This window comes from Chiloscyllium plagiosum, chromosome 7 (assembly GCF_004010195.1).
Source record: "Chiloscyllium plagiosum isolate BGI_BamShark_2017 chromosome 7, ASM401019v2, whole genome shotgun sequence".
Classification (NCBI taxonomy): Eukaryota; Metazoa; Chordata; class Chondrichthyes; order Orectolobiformes; family Hemiscylliidae; genus Chiloscyllium; species Chiloscyllium plagiosum.
Window position 1 is genome coordinate 72,519,803 of NC_057716.1, and position 24,876 is coordinate 72,544,678.

The 24,876-nt window shown below is 41.2% G+C and overlaps 1 protein-coding gene across 6 annotated transcripts in view; it reads left to right on the top strand.

Moving 5' to 3' along the window:
- zranb3 (zinc finger, RAN-binding domain containing 3) overlaps positions 1-24,876 on the top strand; it is a 178,628-nt gene that overhangs the window by 55,738 nt on the left and 98,014 nt on the right. For 4 of the 6 annotated variants that reach the window (XM_043694034.1, XM_043694035.1, XM_043694033.1 and 1 more), the window contains 2 exons: positions 7,310-7,488; positions 20,002-20,233. In XM_043694034.1, the coding sequence (XP_043549969.1) occupies positions 7,310-7,488; positions 20,002-20,233 (411 nt within the window). The other 2 variants (XM_043694036.1, XM_043694037.1) reach the window with 2 other exon arrangements.

A 24,876-nucleotide genomic window follows, 5' to 3' on the forward strand; every position in this document is an offset into this window, starting at 1 on the left:
AGGAAGAATCAGCATTGTAGAAAGAATATCAATGATCTGCACTCCACAAGGGTAATTGTCACAATCATCTCTCTGCTACCTTGCCCTCACAGGACCAACGCTCACTCTGACACTGGTTCTGCAGGCAATTCTCACCAAGGCTCCTGAGTCCAGCTGTCAGCATCATAAGACGATAAGACAAAGGAGTGGAAGTAAGGCCATTCAACCCATCGAGTCCACTCTGCCATTTCATCATGGCTGATAGGCATTTCAACTCCACTTATCTGTACTCCTCCCCATAGCCCTTAATTCCTTGTGAGATCAATCTCAGTCACCGAACACAGCGAAGGCCGGGACGTTAAAGGTCTTCAAGGCAATGAATTCCACAGGCCCACCACTCTCTGGCTGAAGAAATGTCTCCTCACTTCCGTTCTAAATTGACCCCCTCTGATTCTAAGGCTGTGTCCATGGGTCCTAGTCTCCCTGCCTAATGGAAACAACTTCCCAGCGTTCACTCTTTCTAAGCAATGCATTATCTTGTAAGTTTCGATTAGATTTGCCCCCCCCCCCAACCTTCTAAACTCTAATGAATGCAATCTCAGGATCCTCAGCCATTCATCATATGTTAGGCCTACCATTCTAGGGATCATCTGTGTGAATCTCCGTTGGACATGCTCTGGTGCCAGTATGTCCTTCCTGAGGTGTGGAGCCCAAAATTGGACACAGTATTCTAAATGGGGCCTAGTCAGAGCTTTATAAACTCTCAGATTCATTCCTGCCCTTTGTCTCATTGAATGAAAAATTAGCTCACTCTCTCACCCCTTGGTTGACTTGGTGGTTCCTCTGGCTGACTGTAGGCCACCTTCACTGACAATCAACAACCCCCCTTTGACTTTCACATATCACCAATTATTTGAAGCACATGCAGTGTGTTTGCTGCATGAATTGCTGGCATGTGCTGCAGGTGTGATTATTGTCATAGTACTAAACAACTCTTAGACTTCATCTGATTGAAAGATTGGCTGATTGCTGTTTTCCACTATATCAAGCTGCCTGACTCTGTCCTTGCAATAAAAATTAAAGCAAGGCACAGAGACTAGTAGCTGTAACTGAGCACATTAGACCCTGTGTGCTTAAAAAAGCATTGTGACCTACTCAAAGGCTGGCAGTCTGCAAGTCTGTCCTATAGTTGGTGAATAGTGAACTGAGAAAGCAATGTGTAGTTCATGGATGATAAGAGTCTCAGAGTAAGTGATTAAAGTGAGTGAGTGAAAGAAGGCAAGGTAAGAAACAAAGGATGAATCCTGTGCAGATGTATGTGTTCCTGTTTGCAAAGCAACCTGCAAGTTATTGGTGTCCCTGAATTCCAATGTAAAGTGTTCAAATGGTGGCTGAGTTCCCAAAGAGCAGATGTATTGATGTGGTGAGGCTCCTGATGCAAACTTGCTTGGATAAAGGGGAGACTTCTTTCCATGGCGAATGCAGGGTGTTGGAGTGAAGCAGTTGTATAATGGCTGAGAAGAGCTTCTAGCATGATTCAGCTGCCAGGTACCCACTCTGAAACGTGTGTTAGGAATTTGTACTTTCTGACTTCTCAGTGAAAATGTAGAAAATAAATAAGGAGAGTTGGGATTTTAATGAGATTCAAATATATGGGTATCAGGTAGTCGCCACTTAAAGACAAGATTCTGAATTTGCTATTTAAGACAAAAGCTGAAAACTTTTACTCAATGTCAACAATCGGATTTTTAAAAATTGTTGTAACTTGCAATCATTATCGCAATTTTATACACTATATCAGGGAGGGACAATTCCTACCCTTTGAATGATACGGTACAGAATGATGTGATTTAGCCTACCCTGCCTATGACAGCTTTTTAGTATGAAGTAGCCAAGCTGTTTTTTCCACGTTCCCTGCAGTTCTAATTTCCTTCAGTTGCTTATTCGTTTTGAATATGCGTTCACCACATTTTCTCCTTTAGTGCTTTCCAGATAACAACTTTTTCTCAAACAAAATAAAAAATTAAATGACATCCTTTGTTATTTTTCCAAGTTGCTCTGCTGGATATAAACCCCATATCCACTGTTGGTGTGGGAGGTGGGGTACCAAATCTTTCAGTATGAGCCATATTACTGTCATCACTGACCTGATACTCCAGTCCCATTATTCCTGATTTGTCACAAAAGACAGTGGTTTAATCAAGGCACTTAAAGTATCTAATTGTGGGCAGCATGGTGGCTCAGTGGTTAGCCCTGCACCATCTCAGTACCAGGGACCTGGTTTGATTCCACCCTCAAGTGACTGTCAGTCAGTGTAGAGTATGCACATTCTCCCTGTGTCTGCATAGGTTTCCACCAGCTCCGGTTTCCTCCCACAATCCAAAAATATATGCATGGTGGATTGGCCATGCTAAATTACCCATCGTGTTCAGAGATGTGTAGGCTAGGTACATTAGCCATGAAAAATGCAGGGTTACATGGATAGGATAGGGTCAATGTGGACACATTGGGCCAAATGGCCTGTTTCCACACTGTAGGGATTCTATGGATTATCTGTACTGGAGTCCAGTTAACAAAAATCACTGACCAGGTTTGTTTACTTAATAAAATGAAACTATGTACCATCAAAACTAGTTGGAACCCGAACCAGTTTTAAAGCCCTGAGACACTGTATAAAGATAAGCACAGACAAATGTTGATATCATGGGTAAAGGAAAAGTACTCTGGTAAATAATTCAATTGTGCCTGTCCACAGGATTTGGCATGTCCCTTTTGCTTCCCAAGCTCTTGTGTGCTCTGTTCACTTTGAATTCGTTAACTTCTTTGCAAGAGAAGAACAATTGGTACACTAATTGTAACATCTTTGAGTAACTGGTTAAAGGCAGCAGTTAAAGCAATTTCTTTAGTTGGTAACTTGCTAACAAAGTAGTTTGCAATGGCCTGGTGAATGATGTATGTTTTCAAATGTGCCTATTTAGTCATGAACTTGCCAATAGGTCCTAATAAGTGTGGTCTTATTCTGAAGCTACTCTTTCCGTTGATAGGACGTTAACTGTTGCCATTGACAATACACCATGATGCTGAATTACTTTTGGACATATTGAACTCTTACATATAACAATGTTATTTTTAAAGCAAAAGACATTAAGTCAAAAGAAAGCCACTGATGTAAATTCAGTGGCTATTAAAAATAGATCCCTGTAAGGATTAGACTTAGTCCCAAGAGGAATCCGGGAATGCCACAGTTCAAGTGTCAAGGGAACTTCAGACTTTAACGCTTCAAAGCAAGAGATGCCATTTAAAAATCTGAGCTCTGACCTATTGTGGGTTGATCCTGGACTGCATATGAAATGTGGTGGGGGGTGGCAGAAAAGGTAGTTGTGGGTGAAAGACCTGTTTGTGTTGTACCCTTCCAGGTATACTCAAAATAGTTGGTTCAAAACTAACTGTAGCCCTCTGTATGTACTTGTTTGCTAGTTTGTGGCTGAAATTGCACTATGCTGAAGTGTGCTGTGAAGGGGTATGTTAATTTCTGCTAGATATTGTGTATGCTGGTTTAAAGAAATGTCTCTAATTGCTGAAAACCAGACATCAGCAGGCCACTTTCAAGGTCTGAAAGCAAAGAGCGCAAGTGAGGAAAGGGGACACATTTTTTCAGCTAGAACCAAAAATTTCCGAACAACTACTCCACTATCAAAGCTCCAGGAACCATCCACATTGGCTCACAACTTATTCATGGACAACAAATCAAAAAGTGATTTATGCTCTTATTTTTTAACTTTCACTTTTTGGACTCACTTTTCGTTTGTAATCTGTGCATATATGCTGCATTTTCATTATCTTTTCTAGTTCTTTGGAAGCTAATAATGTGTTCCTTCATTAACTCCAAGAAAGCTTCATTAAATTGGCTCCTTTGAAAACATTTGAGCTGGGAAAGGTTCTCTACCTTGGAAGTGTTTTTTATATCAAAGTCGTTATGACCAACTGAGTGGGAGGTGTTAAGTAAAGAAAGGAAACTAGTTCATCCCTTTTCTCTTGGGAGCATAACCATTTCAGGATACCCCGTGATTGAACTTGAATGAATTTGATACCTCATTCATGGGCAGGTTGTAATACTATTTAAATTAGCTATCTGCAAGTAAAAGCAGGAATTAAGAAAGCATCAGCGAAATTATATTTTATCTGGATGTGTTTTAAAATATTTATATAATGAGTAAGTATAATGGTCACATCAGTTAATTTTTTAAAAGTTAATAATGATTTCCAAATCTCTCTCCACTACCTTTGCTTTGTTCTATAGCAGAAATAAAAAAAGCTCTAAGTTTTTAGACTTATGACTGTGGGGCTTGAAAGCTGGAAAATATTTCAAATTAATGAACTAATTACTGTTGAATGCACTAAATCTATAATTTAAGTCTGTCTGTCTCTCTCTCTCTCTCTCTCTATACCTCTGACTATTCTAACTTGAAAGGCCTTTATCCCTACTGTTTTTATTGTGCATTTATTCTTCAAATTCATTTATTCTAAAATGTGTGACACAACTTACATGCCTAAGAACAAACTCCAAAGGTCAATGAACTGGCAAAAATAATGACGGACAACATTTCAACAAAATGACCAGGTTGCTAATGAAACCCGTACAAAGTGTATACCTGGGGAAGTAAACTTGATTGTGATGTGTTGTATATTGAGTCTGTGATATGATTTGGTTTTGTTTAGTATCTTCTAACACAATTTTGGATGTTGCCTTGGAGTTTCTTGTATCTGGATGCTTGCTTTGTGCCTCTAACAGCTTTGGTACAAAACCAAAACTTAATTTGAATGTGATTATAGAAATCTGTTCTGTATCTTTAAGGTTGAGCTAACAAATTAGGGAATGTTTTATAATTTGAAAATTTAATTGGAAGAATGATCTTAATAAACAAACTGAGATCCTTAAAAGTTGGTCACTTAAGATGAGGTTTATTCACAATAAATCAAAATCATGTTTTTTGTATGAATTATCATGCTACATGGACTTGTACCTCCCTGTTGTACTTTTGAAATTTGAAATATAGGAGCTCCTCAGGCTATTATCCTACATCCAACCGTTTCCAGCTGCTTCATCAATGACCTTCTGTCCATCATAAGGTTCTGATGATATTCACCGATGATTGATTGTGCAATTAATCAATCAATCAATGTTCACCACCATGTGCTGCTACTCAGATAACAAAGTAGTCAATGCTCAAATACAACAAGATCTGAACAATATTCAGACTTGGGCTAACAAGTGGCAAGTAACATTCACACCCCACAAATGCCAGGTTATGATCATTACCAATAAGAGACAATCTAACCAATCAAGCCCTTTCACATTCAATGGTGTTGCCATCATGGAATCCCCACTATCAATGTCCTGGGTTTACCATTGATCAGAAATCAGCTGGGCTCGCCACATAAATACAGTGGCCAGAAGAGCATGTCAGAGGCTAGGAATAATGGAGTGAGTTACTCACCTCCCAACTTCCTGAAGCCTGTTCATTATCAAGAAGGCACAAGCAGGGAATGTGATGGAATACATCCCACTTGCCTGGATGCGTGCACCAATAAAGCTCAAAGATTGACACCACCCAGGGCCAAGCAATCTGTTTGATTGGCACCACATTCACAAATGTCTGTTGCCTCCACCACCGGCAGTCAATAGCAGCATCATGTACTAACTGCAAGATGCACTGCAAAAATTCACCTCAGCCTTAAACATTACCTTCTAAACCCAAGGCCACTTCCATCTCGAAGAACAAGGGCTGCAATTGCATGGGAACTCCACCACCTGCAAGTTCTCCTCCAAGCCACTCACCATTCTGGCTTGACATTCCTTTAGTGTTATTGGGTCAGAATCCTGGAAATCGCTCCTTAGTGGCTTTGTGGGACAACCTACAGCATGGGGACTGCAATGGTTCAAGAAGTCAGCACAACACTCACACTCCACAAATTATTTTTTTAATAAGTATGAAATGTTCAACGTGCATGCAAATTATGGTATATGATTAAGGCTTTGAATTAACTGATTACCAAGACCATTACCTTGTAAACTTCTATCAAGCTCATATTACAAATGCAATGCCAAATCAGTATGTATATGTGTAGATATTTTATAATCAGCCTGGAGCAGGTGAGTTTTGAACCCAGGCCTTCTGGTTTAGAGATAGGGATGCTACTACAAGAGCCCTTTGCATATATGTGATTCTTGCAATTGTGACTAAAAGAAGCTGATTTTAATTGGGAAAATTCAAACACATGCTAGAAAAGGGTTCTTATGGCACTTTGGGTCTCTGGGTTCAAGTCCCATCTGCTCCATAGGTGAGTAATAACATCTCTGAAAGAAAATATAAAAACAACAAACAAGAAAAGGTCTCTTGTAGCATTTTTGGTAGTGCCTGTACCTATGTTCCAAGAGGCCCAGATTCAAATGCCATTTATTCCAGGGACATGTTGCAACACATCTGAACAGATTGATTTGAAAATGGCAGGCTTGTTGGGGTGATTAACTTAGGAGTGGAGCAATTGACTACCGATCAAGAGATCCCTGATTCACTTCCAGATACAGCTTGGAATTGCATCTTAGCCCATATGTGTAGAAGTGCAACCTACTTTTCAAGCTGTTTTAAATCGGGCAGGAGGCATTTCAGATAAAAGTGGCCTCCTTGGTTTTGAGGCTTTTGGGTTGGGTTTGATTATTGCACAGTGGTAATGTCACTGGCCTTGTTATCCTTATGCCCAGTTTAACAGTTTGTCTTTTGTGTTACGTTGGTAGTGTCCATGCCTCTGAGCTAGAAGATCCAGGGTCAAGTCCTACCAGTTTAGTCGACAGATTGATTACAACATATCTATCATTGGCACTCTTTTAAATGGGCCTTAATATATAGTTTTGAGCCAAAAGATCTCCTGTTCAAGTTCTATTTGTTCAAGAGGCACATTGGAGCATATCTGAACAGATTGATTAAAATAACAAGGAGAAGAGTTCTGTGACATTGCCTCAGTTTATCCCACCTGCTCCAGAGGCCCGTAATACATCTCTGGATAGGTTAGTTCGAAAATATCTAAATGCGATAGATGTAGAGGAAAGAATGCGCACAACAATTTTCTTCCTATAATGGGAGTTAGTCTGTTGAAGGGAACTGTACTTATACTGAGTATTCTGAGTAAACCTATGGTAGAACTGCTGCTTCCTTCAGATGCATGTTGATATAGCAGCTGTTTTTATTCCTGATCTTCTACATTTTGTATCTTTTTAAATTAAAGAAAACTAATTGTTTGCAAGATAATTAAATATATTTAATTTTTACAGATGGGCCTTGGAAAGACTATTCAAGCAATTGCACTGGCATACCTCTATAAACAGGAATGGCCCTTGTTGATCGTGGTCCCATCCTCTCTCAAGTATCCTTGGATTGAAGAAATAGAAAAATGGATTACTGAACTGAATCCAGATGACCTCAATCTAATTGAGTCGAAAAATGACATAGGGTGAGCTTGTGAAAAATGTCCATTTTTTCTCAATAAGCAAGATCTAAACATATCTCAGTAAGTAAAAGCCAATTAAAATGTCAGTGATATGAATTCCTACCTGTCTTTTCATTCCAAGATTACATCAGAACTATCAGCCTGTACCAGTTGATTAGTCACTACAAGCTGTTTCCTGACTGGGAAATTTCACCGTTTTTAGCTTTTGAATGGAACAATGACACATTTTTAGCAATTTAGCCTTTTTTGTCTGGATGGAGGGATTTGAAGGGCAGAGTTTTTTTAAGAAAAATTCTCAAATTATCAGGGTGAGCATTTTGGTGGAAGACCTCCTGAAGGTCATATACGATGTCGTGCACAATGACAGACTAGAGTAATTGTATGTCACTGAGCAAGTTCTTGTGGGGTCTGGGGCAACTTCATGAAGGAAATCAACAGCATAAAAATGAAGTGCTGGCAAAATTTAACAGGTCATACAGCAGCTGTAGAGAGAGTAGCAGAGTTAACAGTTAAGATCAATCTGACTTCTTCAGAACTGCTCAGAAGAGCCGTCAGTTCGAAAGAAAATTCATATTGGACTTAAAGTATTAAGTCTTTCTCCGCAGGTGCTGTCAGACAGAGTTTTTCCTGCACTGTCTGTCTTTATTTCAGATTGCTTTCCAGCAACTACAGTATTTAGACCACAGCAGAGGAACTGGTGAGATTTGGAATCCCTCTACACATTCATCCCCTATTAGTTGGTCTGAAAGCCCCCAACCCCTCTCTGGCCTATCACCCTCACCTCCTTCCACCTATCATATTCCCAGCGCCCCTCCCCCAAATTCCCACCAACCCCCCCCCCGGCACACCAGCCTCATTCCTGATGAAGGGCTTATGCCCGAAATGTCGATTCTTCTGCTCCTCGGATGCTGCCTGGCCTACTGTGCTTTTCCAGCACCACACTTTTCAACTCTGGTCTCCAGCATCTGCAGTCCTCACTTTCTCCTGGTCTGAAAGCTCCCCATTTCTTCCTTACCATCCCTCCATGTTGTGCATTTGAGCTTTTGTTTTGTGCCTTTTTAGTGGGGAAACATCGATAGATTGAGAAACAAAGCCTTCAGAGCCTTCAGGCATTTTTGCAGAAGTTTTGACTGAACTTCAACCTGAGCTTCAAAACTCAAAGTTTTGACTGAAACGGGATGTATAGGACAATTGCTTCCGATGAAAGATGATAGTTTGGAGTTGTTAAAAAGGTAGATTACATCAGTGTAATCAGTTTAGTTTGAACATTCCAGACTAGGAGTGTATGGTTACAATCTTTTGAAGGAGTTCCTTCAAACTGAGAAACTTCAAGTTGTACAAAGACTTCATGAAAGGATGATCAGCTCTTCAATTTTCAAATTTCAATGATATCATTAAAGCCACAATTAAATCAAGCATTACAGAAGTGAAAGAGAAGGAAGTTCTTTATCTCTGATGTGACTACTGTTTAAAAAGGTGTATCAGAAAATAATGGACATCTATTTTAGTGTAGATTGAAATCTTTTTAAATTTGTTTTCTGTGAATAATTTGGTTTATTCTATCTTCATCTCTTTTGAATAATAAACTTTTGTGTTATTGATAAAACCAAATTTGCAACAACGCATGCTTGTGTTTTAGTGAAAGACCATCTTGTTAAAACTAAAGAAAACAAAATATGACGTATGAAACCAGATTTCAGTCTGGGATTTGACTTGTCCAATGTAGTATCAATTGGGATGATGACAGAGTTCAACAACTTCAGAGTATTAAGTCTGTCTATAATTTTGATTGTCCCTCACACGCTCTGCTGTGTCTTATTTGCCCTTGGCATATCTGACTTTGTTCTTCAATTCACACTCATCATTAACACTTAATTTGCATCTCGGCCTATCCTTTACTACCATTAGCATTCCCTCTATCATTTGCTGTGGAGCACCCTCACTAATCCACCCACTTTGTCATCATATAAGCCATTATTTTCCAGCTTTGAAGAGCCATTAGACTCAAAACATTAACTTTGTTTTCTCACCACAGGTACTGTCAGACTCCTTGAGCTTCTTTAGCACTTTCTATTTTCATTGCAAGGTAAAGTGTCTGGAACAGGCAGAGAAATTTAGATTATAGTTGGAAGTCCTGAGAATCTTTTTAATGTTAGATATTAAACCTGAAGCCACAGTTAATTAAAACCATAACATAGCAGCAGTAGTAGGCCATTCAGCCAGTCAAATGTGCTCTCTCATTGAGTGAGATCATGGCTATTCTGTCAATCCTCAACTCCACTTTTTTTTGTCCGTAGCCATTGATTCCCTTTTGATTAAAAATTGATCATTGACTCATATGCAGCAGTAGCAGAATCTGCAGATATATTCGGTTCTTGGTAAACGTTGGTTTTCCAAATCGCCTTTTCACCAACCAGGTTTGTTTTTTCCTGGATGATAAGAGAAACCTCTAACTGCTTACAAATCCACTTTTCCCTCTCTGTACACTGCTGCTTAAAAGCAGCTGTTGAAGTGTAAGTTCACTGTGTACTCTGGAGTTTATCTTCGTTATCTTTACAACCTCGTAAACTGGCAGACAAAACCGTTAGATGCAAGTGAATTAGATAGACGCCTATTTCTTGACAAATCAGTGACCCAGTTTCAATGTTCATGGTTAAAATATTACTTTCAACACAGATTTGTTTATTCCATCTGGGTCTCAGAAAGCTTTCCTCAATCTGTGATCTACAATCGCCACTTGAAGTCCATGTTCCTTTTTTTTTAAAACGCATTTTAGTCCATGCCAGATCTCCGATTTAACAATGAGATGTGCAAGTTAAAATTTGACAGTCTATATTTAGCATTATTGTAACAGATTAAGTTGATCGTTGTGTTATCGTGTTATTGCCTGAATTACAAAAGTCAGCAATGTGTTTTTTTTTAGATTAGATTTCCTATAGTGTGGAAATGGGTCTTTTGGCCCAACAAGTCCACACCGACCCTCCGAAGAGTAACCCACCCAGCCCCATTTCCCTCTGACTAATGCACCTAGCACTATGAGTAATTTAGCATGGTCAATTCACCTGACCTACACATCTTTGAACTGTGGGAGGAAACCGGAGCACCCGGAGGAAACCCACGCAGACACTGGGGAATGTACAAACTCCGCACAGACTGAGGCTGGAATTGAACCTGGGACCCTGGTGCTGTGAGGCAGCAATGCTAATCATCCGTGTTGGAACTCATTATGCAAGTCTTGGGCACACTATGCATGAACATTTGTCTTATTTAGAAGCCATCAGTCTTTATAAACAAAGTATTGAGAGATCCACCACATTGGAATCTCTGAGAAGAGGTAAAGATACTGAAATGATATGATTGTCACAGCTTAGCTATCATTTATCTAACAAAGTTTAAAAATCACACAACACCAGGTTATAGTCCAACAGGTTTAATTGGAAGCACACTAGCTTTCGGAGCAATGCTCCTTCATCAGGTGATTGAAATAGCGTCGCTCCGAAAGCTAGTGTGCTTCCAATTAAACCTGTTGGACTATAACCTGGTGTTGTGTGATTTTTAACTTTGTACACCCCAGTCCAACACCGGCATCTCCAAATCATTTATCTAACAGGCCTCTTACTCTGTCAACTTGTGAATCCTGATCAAAATGGCAAACTGAACTTAAAGTTTTAGCGTTGCAACTAAAATAATCTAGTTTCAGGCTGGAAATAAATAAGATGTTGTTTTCCCTTGTGTCCTTCTGTTCAGAGTATTTCACAGTAGTATTACTTCTTTCCCTCTATGCTGCTCCTTTTTTGATCAATAAATCATCTTAATTTGAAGGCAAACCTCTTTTTGCAGCTTATATAAACTTTCCTAAGGGAAAACGATTCCATCATGTTTGATAAATTACATCAGGCCATCTTATCAGTTGTAAGCTATATTTTTCACCTCAAGACTGTAGGGGCTCTCAGTCTGTTGGCTTTTATTCTCATCTGCATGAACTGTACCAGCTGAGACTCAAATGTATCCAAATTTAGCAATTTTCTTACCATCAAATTAATCTATTCTTTGTATTTTGACATTGAACGAAAGTGATAAGCCTCTTTATTTGTTTCTTTTTTTTCTTGCCCCAATCAGCCTTCAATACAGAGTTGGCAGATGAGCCATAACTTGCATTTCATTAACAAATAATTCAAAATTTCCTTGTATTAATTCTCCTCTATCTACCTTGTCTGCAGCTGAATCTTACTTAAGTAATAGACCATTACAGCACGGAAGCAGACCCTTCTATCCAACTCGTCCATGCTGACCAGATATCTTAAATTATTCTAGTCCCATTTGCTAACATTTGGCTTATACCCCTCTAAACCCTTCCTATTCATACACCCAGCCTTTTAAATGTTGCAATTGTACCAGCCTCCACCAATTCCTCTGGCAGCTCATTCCATATACATACCACCATCTGGGTATAAAGGTTGCTCCTTAGGTCCCTTTTAAATCTTTCCCCTTTCACCTTAAACTTATGCCTCTCGGAGGAGACATGAAGGCTCAGTTAAAGCACTTGAGAGTTACAAGCTAGCCAGGAAAGACCTAAAGAGAGAACTAAGAAGGTGGGGGGGAAACATGTGAAGTTGTTGGCAGATGGGATCAAGGAAAACCCTAAAGCTTTCTATAGGTATATCACAAATAAAAAAATGATTAGAGGTCAGGGACGTGCTGGGTGCCGGGGACCTGGGCTGGATGCTGCCGCAGGACATAGCGAGCATGGCAGCGGTAGACGTCCGGTACGTGGCCACCGCCATCCGACGCCTTAAAACGGCGGTGCTCGGATCCGACGTAGTGCACCAGTTGGATGCTCAGACGTGCGGTGGGATCCCGTCCGCGCTCACCCCAGCCCGGACGGAATTTCACATTGGCCCCAAGATCCCATACTTTCCGCGGGAGCCTGTGCCCCACAACCTGAGCCGCCTCCGGAATTTTAATTTTGTTCCCTTTCAGGGACTGCTGCTGCACACTGTCCACCTCTTCTCCCTCATCCACCGTCCGGACACGCTTTGGCGTGCCCACTTGCCACTGGGCGTTGGGGATCCCCAGTGGAGGGCTCTCTACGTGGGAGTCCTCCCCCTTTCTCTCTGGGATCTGGGGTGGAGGGCGCTGCACGCAGCGGTCCCCTGCAACCGCAGATTGCGGTGGTTCACGGACTCCCAGCCCAACTGCTTGTTCTGTGGCACTGTGGAGTCCGTGGACCACGTGTATATTGGGTGTAGGCGTTTGCACTCCCTTTTTGATTTTCTCAAAAACCTCCTCCTCTGCTTTTGGTTGCACTTCAGTCCCATGCTCCTGATCTTCGGGCACCCGGTGCGGAGGAGGGAGGGCAGGTCTGAAGACCTCCTTGTGGGTCTGCTCCTGGGGCTGGCCAAAATGGCCATAAACAGGTTCAGGCAGCAGGCCGTGGAGGGGGTCGTTAGGGCCGACTGCCTGCCCCTCTTCTGCGGTTACGTTAAAGCCCGGGTGTCCTTGGAGGAGCACGCAGTATCCACCAACACCCTGGAGTTGCTCAGGGAGAGGTGGGCACCGCAGGGAGTGAAGTGCATTATTTCCCCCTCCAACTCTATTTTGATTTAGTCCCTGCCGTCCCCTTCACTGTTTGATCACACAGCATTGCCCTTTGATGTGAAGGACACTGCTTGTCACTGGCCACTCGGGTGTTTTCCTATCTTCCTGGTGGTGGAAATTGAATAAAGATTTGTGCACCTTGTGTCTCTCACCTGCACACACACATCATGGGTGCTGGGGAAAAAAAATGATGAGTGTAAGATTAGGGCAAATCATGGACAGTAGTTGGACGTTGTGACAGTAGTGGAGTTTGAGGGATAGGACAAGTGCAAAATGAATATTTTTCGTCAGTATTCACACTGGAAAAAGACAATGCTGTCGGGGAGAATACTGAGGTACAGGCTACTACACTAAATAGGATTGATGTTCATAAGGAGGACGACTTGGCATTTTTCGAAAGTGTGAAAAGAGATCAATCCCCTGGGCCAGATGAGATTTATACCAGGTTTCTCTGGGAAGCCAGGTAGGAGATTGCAGAGCCTTTGGCTTTGATCTTTGTCGCCATTGTCTAAAGGAATAGTTCTAGAAAACTGGAGGATAGCAAATGTTGTCCCCTTGTTCAAGAAGGGGAGCAGAGACAACCCTGGTAATTATAGACCAGTGAGCCTTACTTCGGTTGTGGGTAAAGTGTTGGAAAAGGTTGTCAGATATAGGATTTATAACTATCTCGAAAGTAATATGTTGATTAGGGATAGTTAACACAGTTTTGTGAAGGGTAGGTTGTGCCTCACAAACCTTACTGAGTTCTTTGAAATGGTGATGAGGGTAAAGCGGTTGATGTGGTGTATATGGTTTTCAGTAAGGTGCTTGATAAGGTTCCCCCGGGTAGGCCATTGCACAAAATATGGAGGCATGGGATTGAGGATGATTTAGTGGTTTGGATCAGAAATTGGCAAGTTGTAAGAAGACAGAGGGTGATGGTTGATGGGGAGATGTTCATCCTGGAGTTCAGTTACTAGTGGTGTACCGCAGAAATCTGTTTTGGGTCCTCTGCTGTTTGTCATTTTGATTTCCACTGTAAAAATGCTATCCGTTATTATCAATTCCTCTGCCTCTGCTGCATCTGTCATTTCCACTCCAGAACTTCCCAGATGGCCTCCTACATCAAGGACCACAATTTCCCTTGCCAACAACGCCCAGCAGTTTTATCCCCTTACTTCCTGCACCTTTGCCCTTGAATCCCATCCCTCCAACCGCAACAAGGATAGAAACCACCACCCCCACAACTTCCACCCCTTCAATCTCCAGATACAACGCATCATCCTCTGCCATTTCCACCACCTACAAACAAACCCCACCACCACAGATTTCCCTCCCCACCCCTTTAACCATTCCACAAAGACCATTCCCTCTGCAACGCCCTCCACTCCCAGCACCTTCCCTTGCCACCACAAGAGGTGTAAAACCTGTGCACACACCTCCCTCCTCGCCGTCATCCAAGGTCCCAAAGGATCCTTCCACGTCCAGCAGAAATTTTTGTGCACATCCAAACACCTCATCTACAGTGTCTTTTGCTCTGTGTGGTCTCCTGTATATTGGGGAGTTGGCACGCCAACTTGCGGAGCGTTTCAGAGAGCATCTCTGGGACACACGCACTGAACAATCCAACTGCCCTGTGGCCGACCACTTCAACTGCCCCTCCCACTCTGCCAAGGACATGCAAGTCCTGACCCTCCTCCACTGCCAAATCCAAGCCAACTGATGACTGGAGGAAGAACACCTCATCTTTTGCATTGGGACTCTCCAACTACACAAAATCAATGTTGATTTCACCAGTCTCCTCATCTCCCCTCCCCCCACTGTATTCCAGATCCAAATCTCCAACTCGACACCGTCCTCTTGCACTGTCCCTCTGGCAACCGTTGGAGAAGAATAATATTGTTCACAAAGCCGAATAGAGATGATGAAGACCAATCAATCCTTTTATGGAAATCTACCAACCCCATGTCCCTGCATCCCCACCCATCATTCAATGCATTAAATTGGCCTTTTGAAGAATTTTGTCACTAATGCAAGCCTTGGGGAGACTTGATTATCACTGTATTCATCTTGTCTGTCAGCCTTCAAATAGAATTTTACCAAAAATATCTGGTAGACTTAGCATGTACACTGAGTTTTCGAATGACCATTTAAGATGTTGCATCATTGAAAATGTTTAATGTGGTTAGTCGCAAGTTGTTTGATCCTTCTGAACTGGTGTTACCAGCGATGTCTGTTCCTTGATTCAATGATGATGTCTCCTTGGGGTTGCGTATTTCAACCATGATTCGTCATGTGTCCAACTGATTCTTGACCCACAGATTTCTGTGGGTTACATCGACTTGACCCACAGAAATTCTTGACCCACATCGACTTCCATGAGGTGGTGCAATCTAAAGTGCAGGATTTGTTTCCTTTGCTGCTATAGCCCTGCCTTGAAATTAGCATATTGTGACACAAAGCATGAACAGTTTGTCATAATTTTCAAGGATTGGTAGCAAACTCTTCCTGTCAGTGCTGCTGTGTTTCAAAGAAGCTTCAGTATATTTGATGTATTTTCTTTGTCTTCACTTGGAATGCTGGCCATTGAGACCTGGGAGAACAAGACCTAACAGGGAGACATCTTTGACCATCTGGGTACAGTTTCCAGTGCATTTCAGTTGACTTTGTTGGGGTTTTGTCCAAATGCTTGTGAAACTCACTTCAATAATGAGATGAGCATTTGTTTGACAATCCTCCCACTAAATCTTAAGATGTAGTGGAGGTATTGCTGGTAGAATTTCTATGGAATTAAGTGTGCCTATGAATTCTTGGTACATAGTCCAGGTCTCACCAAATGTAGGAGTGTGGTGATGAGAAGTCTGTGCTAAGACTCTAATTGACTTATCTTTCTGTTACAATCTCATTCACATGCTCATTATCATAGTTGGTAGAAGGCCAAGTTGATGCAGCTAATCTGATGTTGGGTATCCTCCTCAGTCGTGACGTTTTAAGAGAAATGGCTATCAAGATATGAGAAGTAATTGTCGTCATCATCATTTATGAGAGGTGGAATATTAGGTTGACATGATTTCTATTTTGGAGCATTCAGAGACAGGCTGAGTTTGAGTCTGCAGTGTTAAAACAATTAAAAGTAGTTTGTAAAGCTGGTTGGAGTGGGCAGTGTCACTCTGCATGTCTCTGGAGATCAGTTTAGTTTTGACACTGAGGCAACTAAGGCTTAAGAGTTTCAGATCTAGGCATTATTTGCAACATTACTTGCACAGTGTGTATCCAATATTATATCATGCTTTACAAAATCATTCAGTGGTTGATATTTGAGGAGGTGAATCACAGGAAAGACAGTGACAGAGATTCCTCTGAAAGGTCTAAAACCACTCGACCTCTCAGCAAATTTTCTCAGCCACAGCAATACGCAATTCAGAATAATGTAATGGATTTTGTAACAGACACAAGGAAGATTCCTCGATCGGTCCCACAGTATGATTCTCTCCCTTGAAGATAGTTAAAATTGTAATAGTTCATAAGTGGGTGTCTTTATGTGAGAGTTGAGGGTTGGGAAAAAAGACAATTATTCCTCTGAAAGTTGTTGGATCAATAAATGAACTTGTGTAATTTGTATGGGGAAAGAAATGAAACATAGTATTTAAATATATGAAAATAGGTTGTAGTATTTGCTACTGTTAACCAGTCAAAACATCAGCTATATTGATATTACATGATGCATTTTCTTGTGGAAGATATTTTCCATTAGACCATAAGACCATAAGACATAGGAGTGGAAGTAAGGCCATTCGGCCCATCGAGTCCACTCCGCCATTCAATCATGGCTGATGCGCATTTCAGCTCCACTTACCAGCGTTCCCCCCGTAGCCCTTAATTCCTCTAGACAACAAGAATCTATCAATCTCGGCCTTGAAGACATTTAGCATCCCGGCTTCCACTGCACTCCGTGGCAATGAATCCCACAGGCCCACCACTCTCTGGCTGAAGAAATATCTCCGCATTTCTGTTCTGAAATGACCCCCTCTAATTCTAAGGCTGTGTCCACGGGTCCTAGTCTCCTCGTTTAACTGAAACAATTTCCTAGCATCTACCTTTTCCAAGCCATGTATTATTTTGTATGTCTCTATTAAGTCTCCCCTTAATCTTCTAAACTCCAATGAATACAATCCCAGTATCCTCAGCCGTTCCTCATATGTTAGATCTGTCATTCCAGGGATCATCCGTGTGAATCTCCGCTGGACACGTTCCAGTGCCAGTATGTCCTTCCTGAGGTGTGGGGACCAAAACTGGACACAGTACTCCAAATGGGGCCTAACCAGAGCTTTATAAACTGCATATCAATATATCTAAATATATAAGGAGCTCTTGTGCCACACTGGTAGTGTCTCTACCTTTGAACCAGAAGGCCCAGGTTCAAGTTCCACCTACTGTAGAGGTATGTAATAAGATCTCTGAACAGATTGCTTAGAAGATACCTGCAGCTTTTTTTTAAAACACATTAAAATGTTCAGTTTCATTGATGTTGTTTTGGATTTTCTTGAGATGACATAACCTTCACTCAAAATGTGAAATCCTTGTTTTAGAATTCCTTTTCAAACCCCTTGGCTGAAAAAATTGGCAGTTAGTCCATTAGGGACACTGGCTGGACGGGCCGCTCAAAATCCAGAAAACTTCAGAAAATCCAGATAATAAAGCATGCTGGGAAATCTGTTATTGACCAGGCCCGACCCCTCAAAACATTTTTAAGCAGGTAGCCCAGACCGTAACTTTGCTGTTTGTTTTAGGTAAGCAAATAATTCCCAGAATGAATTAGCTGATCTGACTACCAAGTTTTAAACAAACAGAATTTATTTACAAAATTACGGAATGAAACACAAAGAACAGAAAATAAATACCTGATAACTATTCAAAAACCAGAGACTATCCCGACTTAATGATGCTGTTCCGTAAATACTTGCAACAGTCCCAATAAACACATCTCTTAGCACAAAGGGTTAAAATGAAACAAGCCAAGCTTACAGGCTTGAAGTTAGAATACCTGACTGGACTTGCCTCAGCAGCCTTTCTTGACACACTGCTGCTAAACTGAATCAAAATTCTAATCTAAACAAAGTCCAGCTACACAGTTAGCTGGGCATTTCCGCTTGATTATACCTTTTTTTTAAGTCATGAAAGCCTTAGGCCAGAGGCATTATCTATTAGGGGTAAACAAAAAGGGCCCCAAAAAAGACTTTCAAACCCAACCTGGTTGGAGCCTGGCCAATTACATCCTCTCTGGAGAAAAAAAAACTCTTTTTTAAAAAAAAATTACGACAAATTGAGCCAAGTGTTGGCCAAAAGTATTTGTACTAAAAATACTGAAATAAACAAACTGCAGACCCAGACAGCACAAAATAGAATTGAGTAAAAACAAGGACTGCAGATGCTGGAACCAGAGTCTAGATTAGAGTGGTGCTGGAAAAGCACAGCAGGTCAGGAAGCATCCGAGGAGCAGGAAATTCGACATTTCAGGCAAAAGTCCTTCATCAGAATTGACTCAGCCCATTCACAGTACAATAGGAAACATTGAGCTATTTCCCAAACAAAGGGACACCTGACAGCCTTATTTGGGAAAGGCTATCTGACCTATGTGCCCCAAAACCTTCAGAAATGGAGGCCCAAGGACCATCAACACATCAATGCCTGACTGGGTCCGATCAATCTATTGGTGGACATCAAAGACCCTCCAAAAAGGGCATGAAAACTTCCAAGTGTAAGAATTGCTGCAACACCACCCTCAGGAGTGGTAACTCGAGACCAACACCTGTGAAGTGGAGACGACCCTGAGACCACTGGGAGAAGAAGACCAGACGATTGTCGCCACATTGAGCAAGATCTAGTGTGGTGGTATTTCATCATTCAAAGTTAAGTTAAAGTATTAGATAGTTAATTAGATTTGTAGTGTTAATTGCTAGTTTGTAGTGATTGTGTTGGAATAGATAATGATCATTTCTTATTACCATTAGGAGTTGACTCACAGTTCTTTGCTGAATAAAAGGGTCAAAACACACTGTGTGGCAAGCACAACAAAACTGTGTAAAGGTAGTCCCAGAGGACCATGGGGCTGCTTTGTCATGAGAGAAGGACAATTGGTGGTGTTGCTAACTTAAGGGTCACTGCACCTCGGGTGAGGGGAAAGGTTGAGAAGGAGAGTCCTTCGTGGTAACCTCAGTTGGTGTGGAAAAGAGTGAGGAAAATTATAAATTACAGCTGGTAGTATTTCTAACTTCCTTGGGTGCCGACTGTGATATTGTTTAACTGGATTTTGTGAATTAATCAGATATGTGAAAATAGATCAATCTCAACATGCATCATTATGCCGAAAGATGAATTATCTTAATGAATGTTAGAACAGGCTCAAGATACCAAGTGGCATACTCCTGTTCCTATGTTTTTCAATTATATGGGGTTGGAAGGACCTCCCTTGAGTTCCAGGACCTCATTCGAGAATATCAAGCTTGATATCTTTTCATCCAGTGTCCTAGTCTCCACTCTTGCATCAATTTGTTCTAACTCTTGATACATTTTATGAAATCATTATTTCCTGATGAATGTCCTAAAATACATCAACATTATTACATGATATAAATGCAAGATACCTAAAAGTGCTAGAGTTTTCATTTATTAACCTCATGAAAAACAATCAGATCGTACATATGAAACAGTCTGGATTATAGGGTTGATCAGCCCCCTAATAAGTGAACAGTACCTAAAATTGATGGAATAGGTCACAAACTTCTATATTAGTGGCTTCTTTACTTATGATGTACTTTGACAAGCATGATTAGCTTTAATTTAATTGTGTAATTGTGTATAGCCTGCAAATTATAAATGTATTCATGCAAAATTTTGTCTATAAAAATATTTTCATAACAACTTGTTTGTACTTTGTAGGAGAATTCCAACCAGCAAAATTACCATCTTGGGCTATGGTCTGTTAACAAATGATGCACAGACTTTAGTGGATGCTCTTTACGAGCAAAATTTCCAAGTTGTCATAGTTGATGAGTCTCACTATATAAAGTCACGTAATGCAGCACGAAGCACAATTTTGGTACCTATTGTGCAAAAAGCTGCGAGGGCAGTTCTGTTGACAGGAACTCCTGCACTTAGTCGCCCAGAAGAGGTGAGTCTGTTAATATTATTTTTATAACCTTTTTCAAAGTACATAAATTAATCGAGTTTTGTTAATTTTTGCAACATTTACTGTTTTTATTTTCAAGTAATGGATCAAGGTTTTGGTAATACAGAGCTTAATTGTCATCCATTACTTTAAAGTTATTGGTTGGCAGGTCAGTTTGGCTTCGTGGTATATACATTCTGAATTTTTTTAGGAAGTCATGCCCATGCCGTCTCTATGAGATGAACACTTAGGCAGTAACAGGAGAAATAGGAGCAGGAATAGGCCATCTGGTCCTTCGAGCCCGCTCCACCATTCAGTATGATCATGGCTGATTTTTTCATGGCCTCAGCTCCGCTTACCCACCCTTTCTCCAAGTGTCACCAACTGCTTGTACTCTGGTTTTCAGAACTTAAGGGATGGCTTGGATTACTGTTCTGCATCCACAAAGCAGAGAATTATGTGAGTAACACATTTTAGACAAGTGATCACTCCACAGGTTAGAAGCATACAGGCAGAAATTGAATGACCACCAAACATTCTAAAATAACCAACCAAGGATTGCAGCATTCCTTTTGAGTTTTGGAATTCTCTATCCTAGAAGGCTATGCTTGCTCAGTCATTCATTAGGTCAAAACATTAATTAATAGATATCTGGACACTAGTAACATCAAAGAATAAAAGGATATCACGAAAAAGTAATGTTGAGGTAAATGGCCAGCAATCATGCAATAAATGGCAGAACAGGCATGGTAGGCTGAATGGCTACTCTTTTTGCCTTTGTTTGAGTTTAAATGCTCTCTGGTTGTAAAGAGGGCATAAGGTGTCTACAAAGGAGTACCAACAGTTTAAGTAACTGGGTAAGAAAAAGGGAAGATATAGTATACTGTAGGATAATGAATCTTGTCCATTTTGGAGGAGGATAGAAGAGCACTATATTATTTAAATGCAAAGTGATTGCAAAATTCTGCAGCGTGGAGGAATCTTGGTATTTTAGTATATGAATCACAAATGGTAATATGCAGGTACAGCTAGTAATCAGGAAGGAAAATTGAGTATAAAAATTGTTAAAAGAATACTTAACTTTTGTTTAACGTCCTTTCAACAAAAACGTTTGGTTAAAGTTGGAAGGTTTTGTTGCCGTTACACGCCACGTTAATGAGATTACATTTGGAGTACCGTGTACACTTTGGTCTCCTTGCCTAAGAAAGGATGAAATTGCATCCAAAACTGTTCACAGAAGTTTAACTTGACTGACTTCTCAAATGAAGAGGTTATCTTGCCAGAAAAGATTAGACAGGTTGGGCCCATATCATTTAAGTTCAGAAGACAGAACTTATCTTAATGAAGCACATCAGACTGAGGGTACTTGACAAGTATGACACCAAGTGGATGTTTCCTTTGATAGGGAAGTTAAAACTTTTGGGACACAGTTTAGAGTAAGAGGGATCTACCAATTAAGCATGATTTTGTTTTGTCTCTGAGAATGATTAACCTGTGGAATTCTGTTACCCCCAAAAGCAATAGACGGAAGGTCATTCCATATTCGTAAAGCTGAGTTTGGTAAATTCTTTATTAACAAGGGAGTGAAAGGTTTTATCAGGGAAATAGAAAAGTGGAGTTGAAGCCGCATTCAGGTCAGCCATGAATTTTTCTGCATGGCAAAGCGTCCGGGGCAGGGAGGTCTGGGGAAGGCCTAATTTGCATGTGTGTTCTTATTTGCTTGAATATTCGTCTCTGAAGGATGTTTGAATGTCAATGATTTCTACTGTCCATATGCATAATGTTGCAAGAAAAGAACTGCAGATGCTGGAAATCAAAAACAAAAACTAAAATTGCTGGAAAAATTCAACAAGTCTGACAGACTCTGTGGAGAGAAAGCAGAGTTCATGTTTCAGGTCCAGCGACCCTTCTTCAGAGCTGATTGTAGTGAGGGAAATGCTGGTATATATGCTGAAGATGGAGTAGTTGGGGGGGGGCCAAATGCCTTTTAAATGTTACAATTGTACCAGCCTCCACCACTTCCCCTGGCAGCTCATTCCATACATGTACCATCCCTCTGTGTGGAAAAAGTTGCCCCTGAGGTCTCTTTTATATCTTTCCCCTCTCACCCTAAACCTATGTCCTCTCTAGTTCTGGACTCCCCGACCGCAGGGAAAAGACTGCCTACTTACTCTATCCATGCCCCTCATGATTTTGTAAATCTCTATAAGGTCACCGCTCAGCCTCCAACTCTCCAGGGAGAAAAGTCCCAGCCTGTTCAGCCTCTCCTCCAATCCTGGCAACATCCTTGTAAATTTTTTCTGAACCCTTTCAAGTTTCACAACATCCTTCCGATAGGAAGGAGACCAGAATTGCACGCAATCTTCCAACAGTGGCCTAACCAATGTCCTGTACAGCTGCAACATGACCTCCCAACTCCTGTAGTCAATACTCTGACCAATAAAGGAAAGCATACTAAACGCTTTCTTCACTATCCTATCTACCTGCGACTCCACTTTCAAGGAGCTATGAACCTGTACTCCAGGCTCTCTTTATTCAGCAACACCCCATCGGATCTTCCCATTAAGTGTATAAGTCTTGCTAAGATTTGCTTTCCCAAAATGCAGCTTCTGCCACTTCTCAGCTCATTGGCCCACCTGGTCAAGATCCTGTTGTAATCTGAGGTAACCTTCTTCACTGTCCACTACATCTCCAATTTTGGTGTCATCTGCAAACTTACTAATTGTACCTCTTATGCTCACATCCAAATCATTTATGTGAATGACAAAAAGTAGAAGGCCCAGCACCGAATCTTGTGGCACTCCACTGGTCACAGGCCTCCAGTCTTAAAAACAACCCTCCACCATCACCCTGTGTTTTCTACCTTTTAAGCCAGTTCTGTATCCATATGGTTAGTTCTCCCTGTATTCCATGAGATGTAACCTTGTTAACCAGTCTCCCATGGGGAACCTTGTCGAACGCCTTTCTGAAATCCATATAGATCACATCTGCCGCTCTGCCCTCATCAGTCCTCTTTGTTACTTCTTCAAAAAACTCAATCAAGTTTGTGAGACACAAAGCCATGTTGACTATCCCTAATAAGTCGGGATAGAGAGAACAGCAGATGAACAGACAAAGGAGTGGGTAAAGGTCAGCCTGAGGGAATGAATCGTTGCTAATGGAAACTGTTAGTGGCTGACAATGGGTTGGTATTGATGGCAACCTGTGTGATAACAAGGGCTGGCGTGTGGGGGTTGGGGTAAAGACACAGAAGAAAGTGCTCAGGCACTAAAATGGTTCAACTCTATATTGAATCCAGAAGACTGCAGAGTCCCCAAGTGGAAAATGAAATGCTGTTCTTCTAGCTTGTGCTGAGTTTTGCTGGAGCATTGCAGCAAGTCCAAGACAAATGTTGGTCGGGGAACATGGTGGCATGTTGAAATGGCAGGCAATAGGAAGTTTAGTGTCATTTTTGTAGAGAGAATATAGGTGTTCTGTAATGTGGTCCCCAGTTTGCATTTGTCTCCCTCGTGTAGAGCAGTTAGAACATAGATAAGGACAGGCCCTTCAGCCCTTGATGTTATGCCAGCCTGTTATCCTACTCTAAGATTAAACTAATCTACATACCCTTCATTTCTCTATCATCCATGTGCCTATCCAAGAGTTGCTTAAATGTCCCTAATATCTCTGAATCTACTACCACAGCTAGCAGTATATTCCACGCACCCATCACTGTCTCTGTAAAGAACCTACCTCTGACATTTCTCCTAAACCTTCCTCCAATCACCTCATAAATTTATGCCCCCTCGTGATAGCGAACTCTGCCCAAGAAAAAAGTCTCGACCATTCACTCTATCTATGTCTCTCATCATCTTGTATACTTCTATCAAGTCACCACTCATCCTTCTATGCTCCAATGATAAATGCCCTAGCTTCCTCAACATTCCTTCATAAGGCATGCCCTCCAGTCAGGTAACATTCTGGTAAATCTCCTCTGCACTCTCTCTTAAGCTTTCACATCCTTCCTATAATGAGGCGACTAAAACTGTGGTCCATCCAGGGCTCTATAGAGCTGCAGCATAACCTTGCAGCTCTTAAACTCAATCCCCCTGTCAATGAAAGTCAACACACCATAACCGTTCTTAACAACCCTATCAACTTAAATGGTAATGTTTTGAAGGATCAATAAGATGTGGACCCCAAGATCCCTCTGTTCCTCCACACTGCCAAGAATCCTGCCTTTAACCCTATATTCTGTATTCAAATTTGACCTACCAAAATGAATCAACTTCACACTTTTTCAGGTTGAACTCCATCTGCCATTTATCAGCCCAGTTCTGCATGCAGTCAATTTTCCCATTGCAACCTACCACACTATCCACCACTCCACCAACATTGGTGTCATCGGCATACTTACTAACGCACTCTTCCACTTCCTCGTCCAAGTCATTTATAAAAATCTCGAAGAACAGAGGTTCCAGAACAGATCCCTTCAGAACACCCCTAGTCACCGAACTCCAGGTTGAATACTTTCCATTTACTATCACCCTCTGTCTTCCATGGACCAGCCGATTTTATATCCAAACAGTCAGATTTCCCTATCTCCCATGCCTCCATACTTTCTGAATGAGCCTATCATGGGGAATCTTATCAAACGCCTTGCTAAA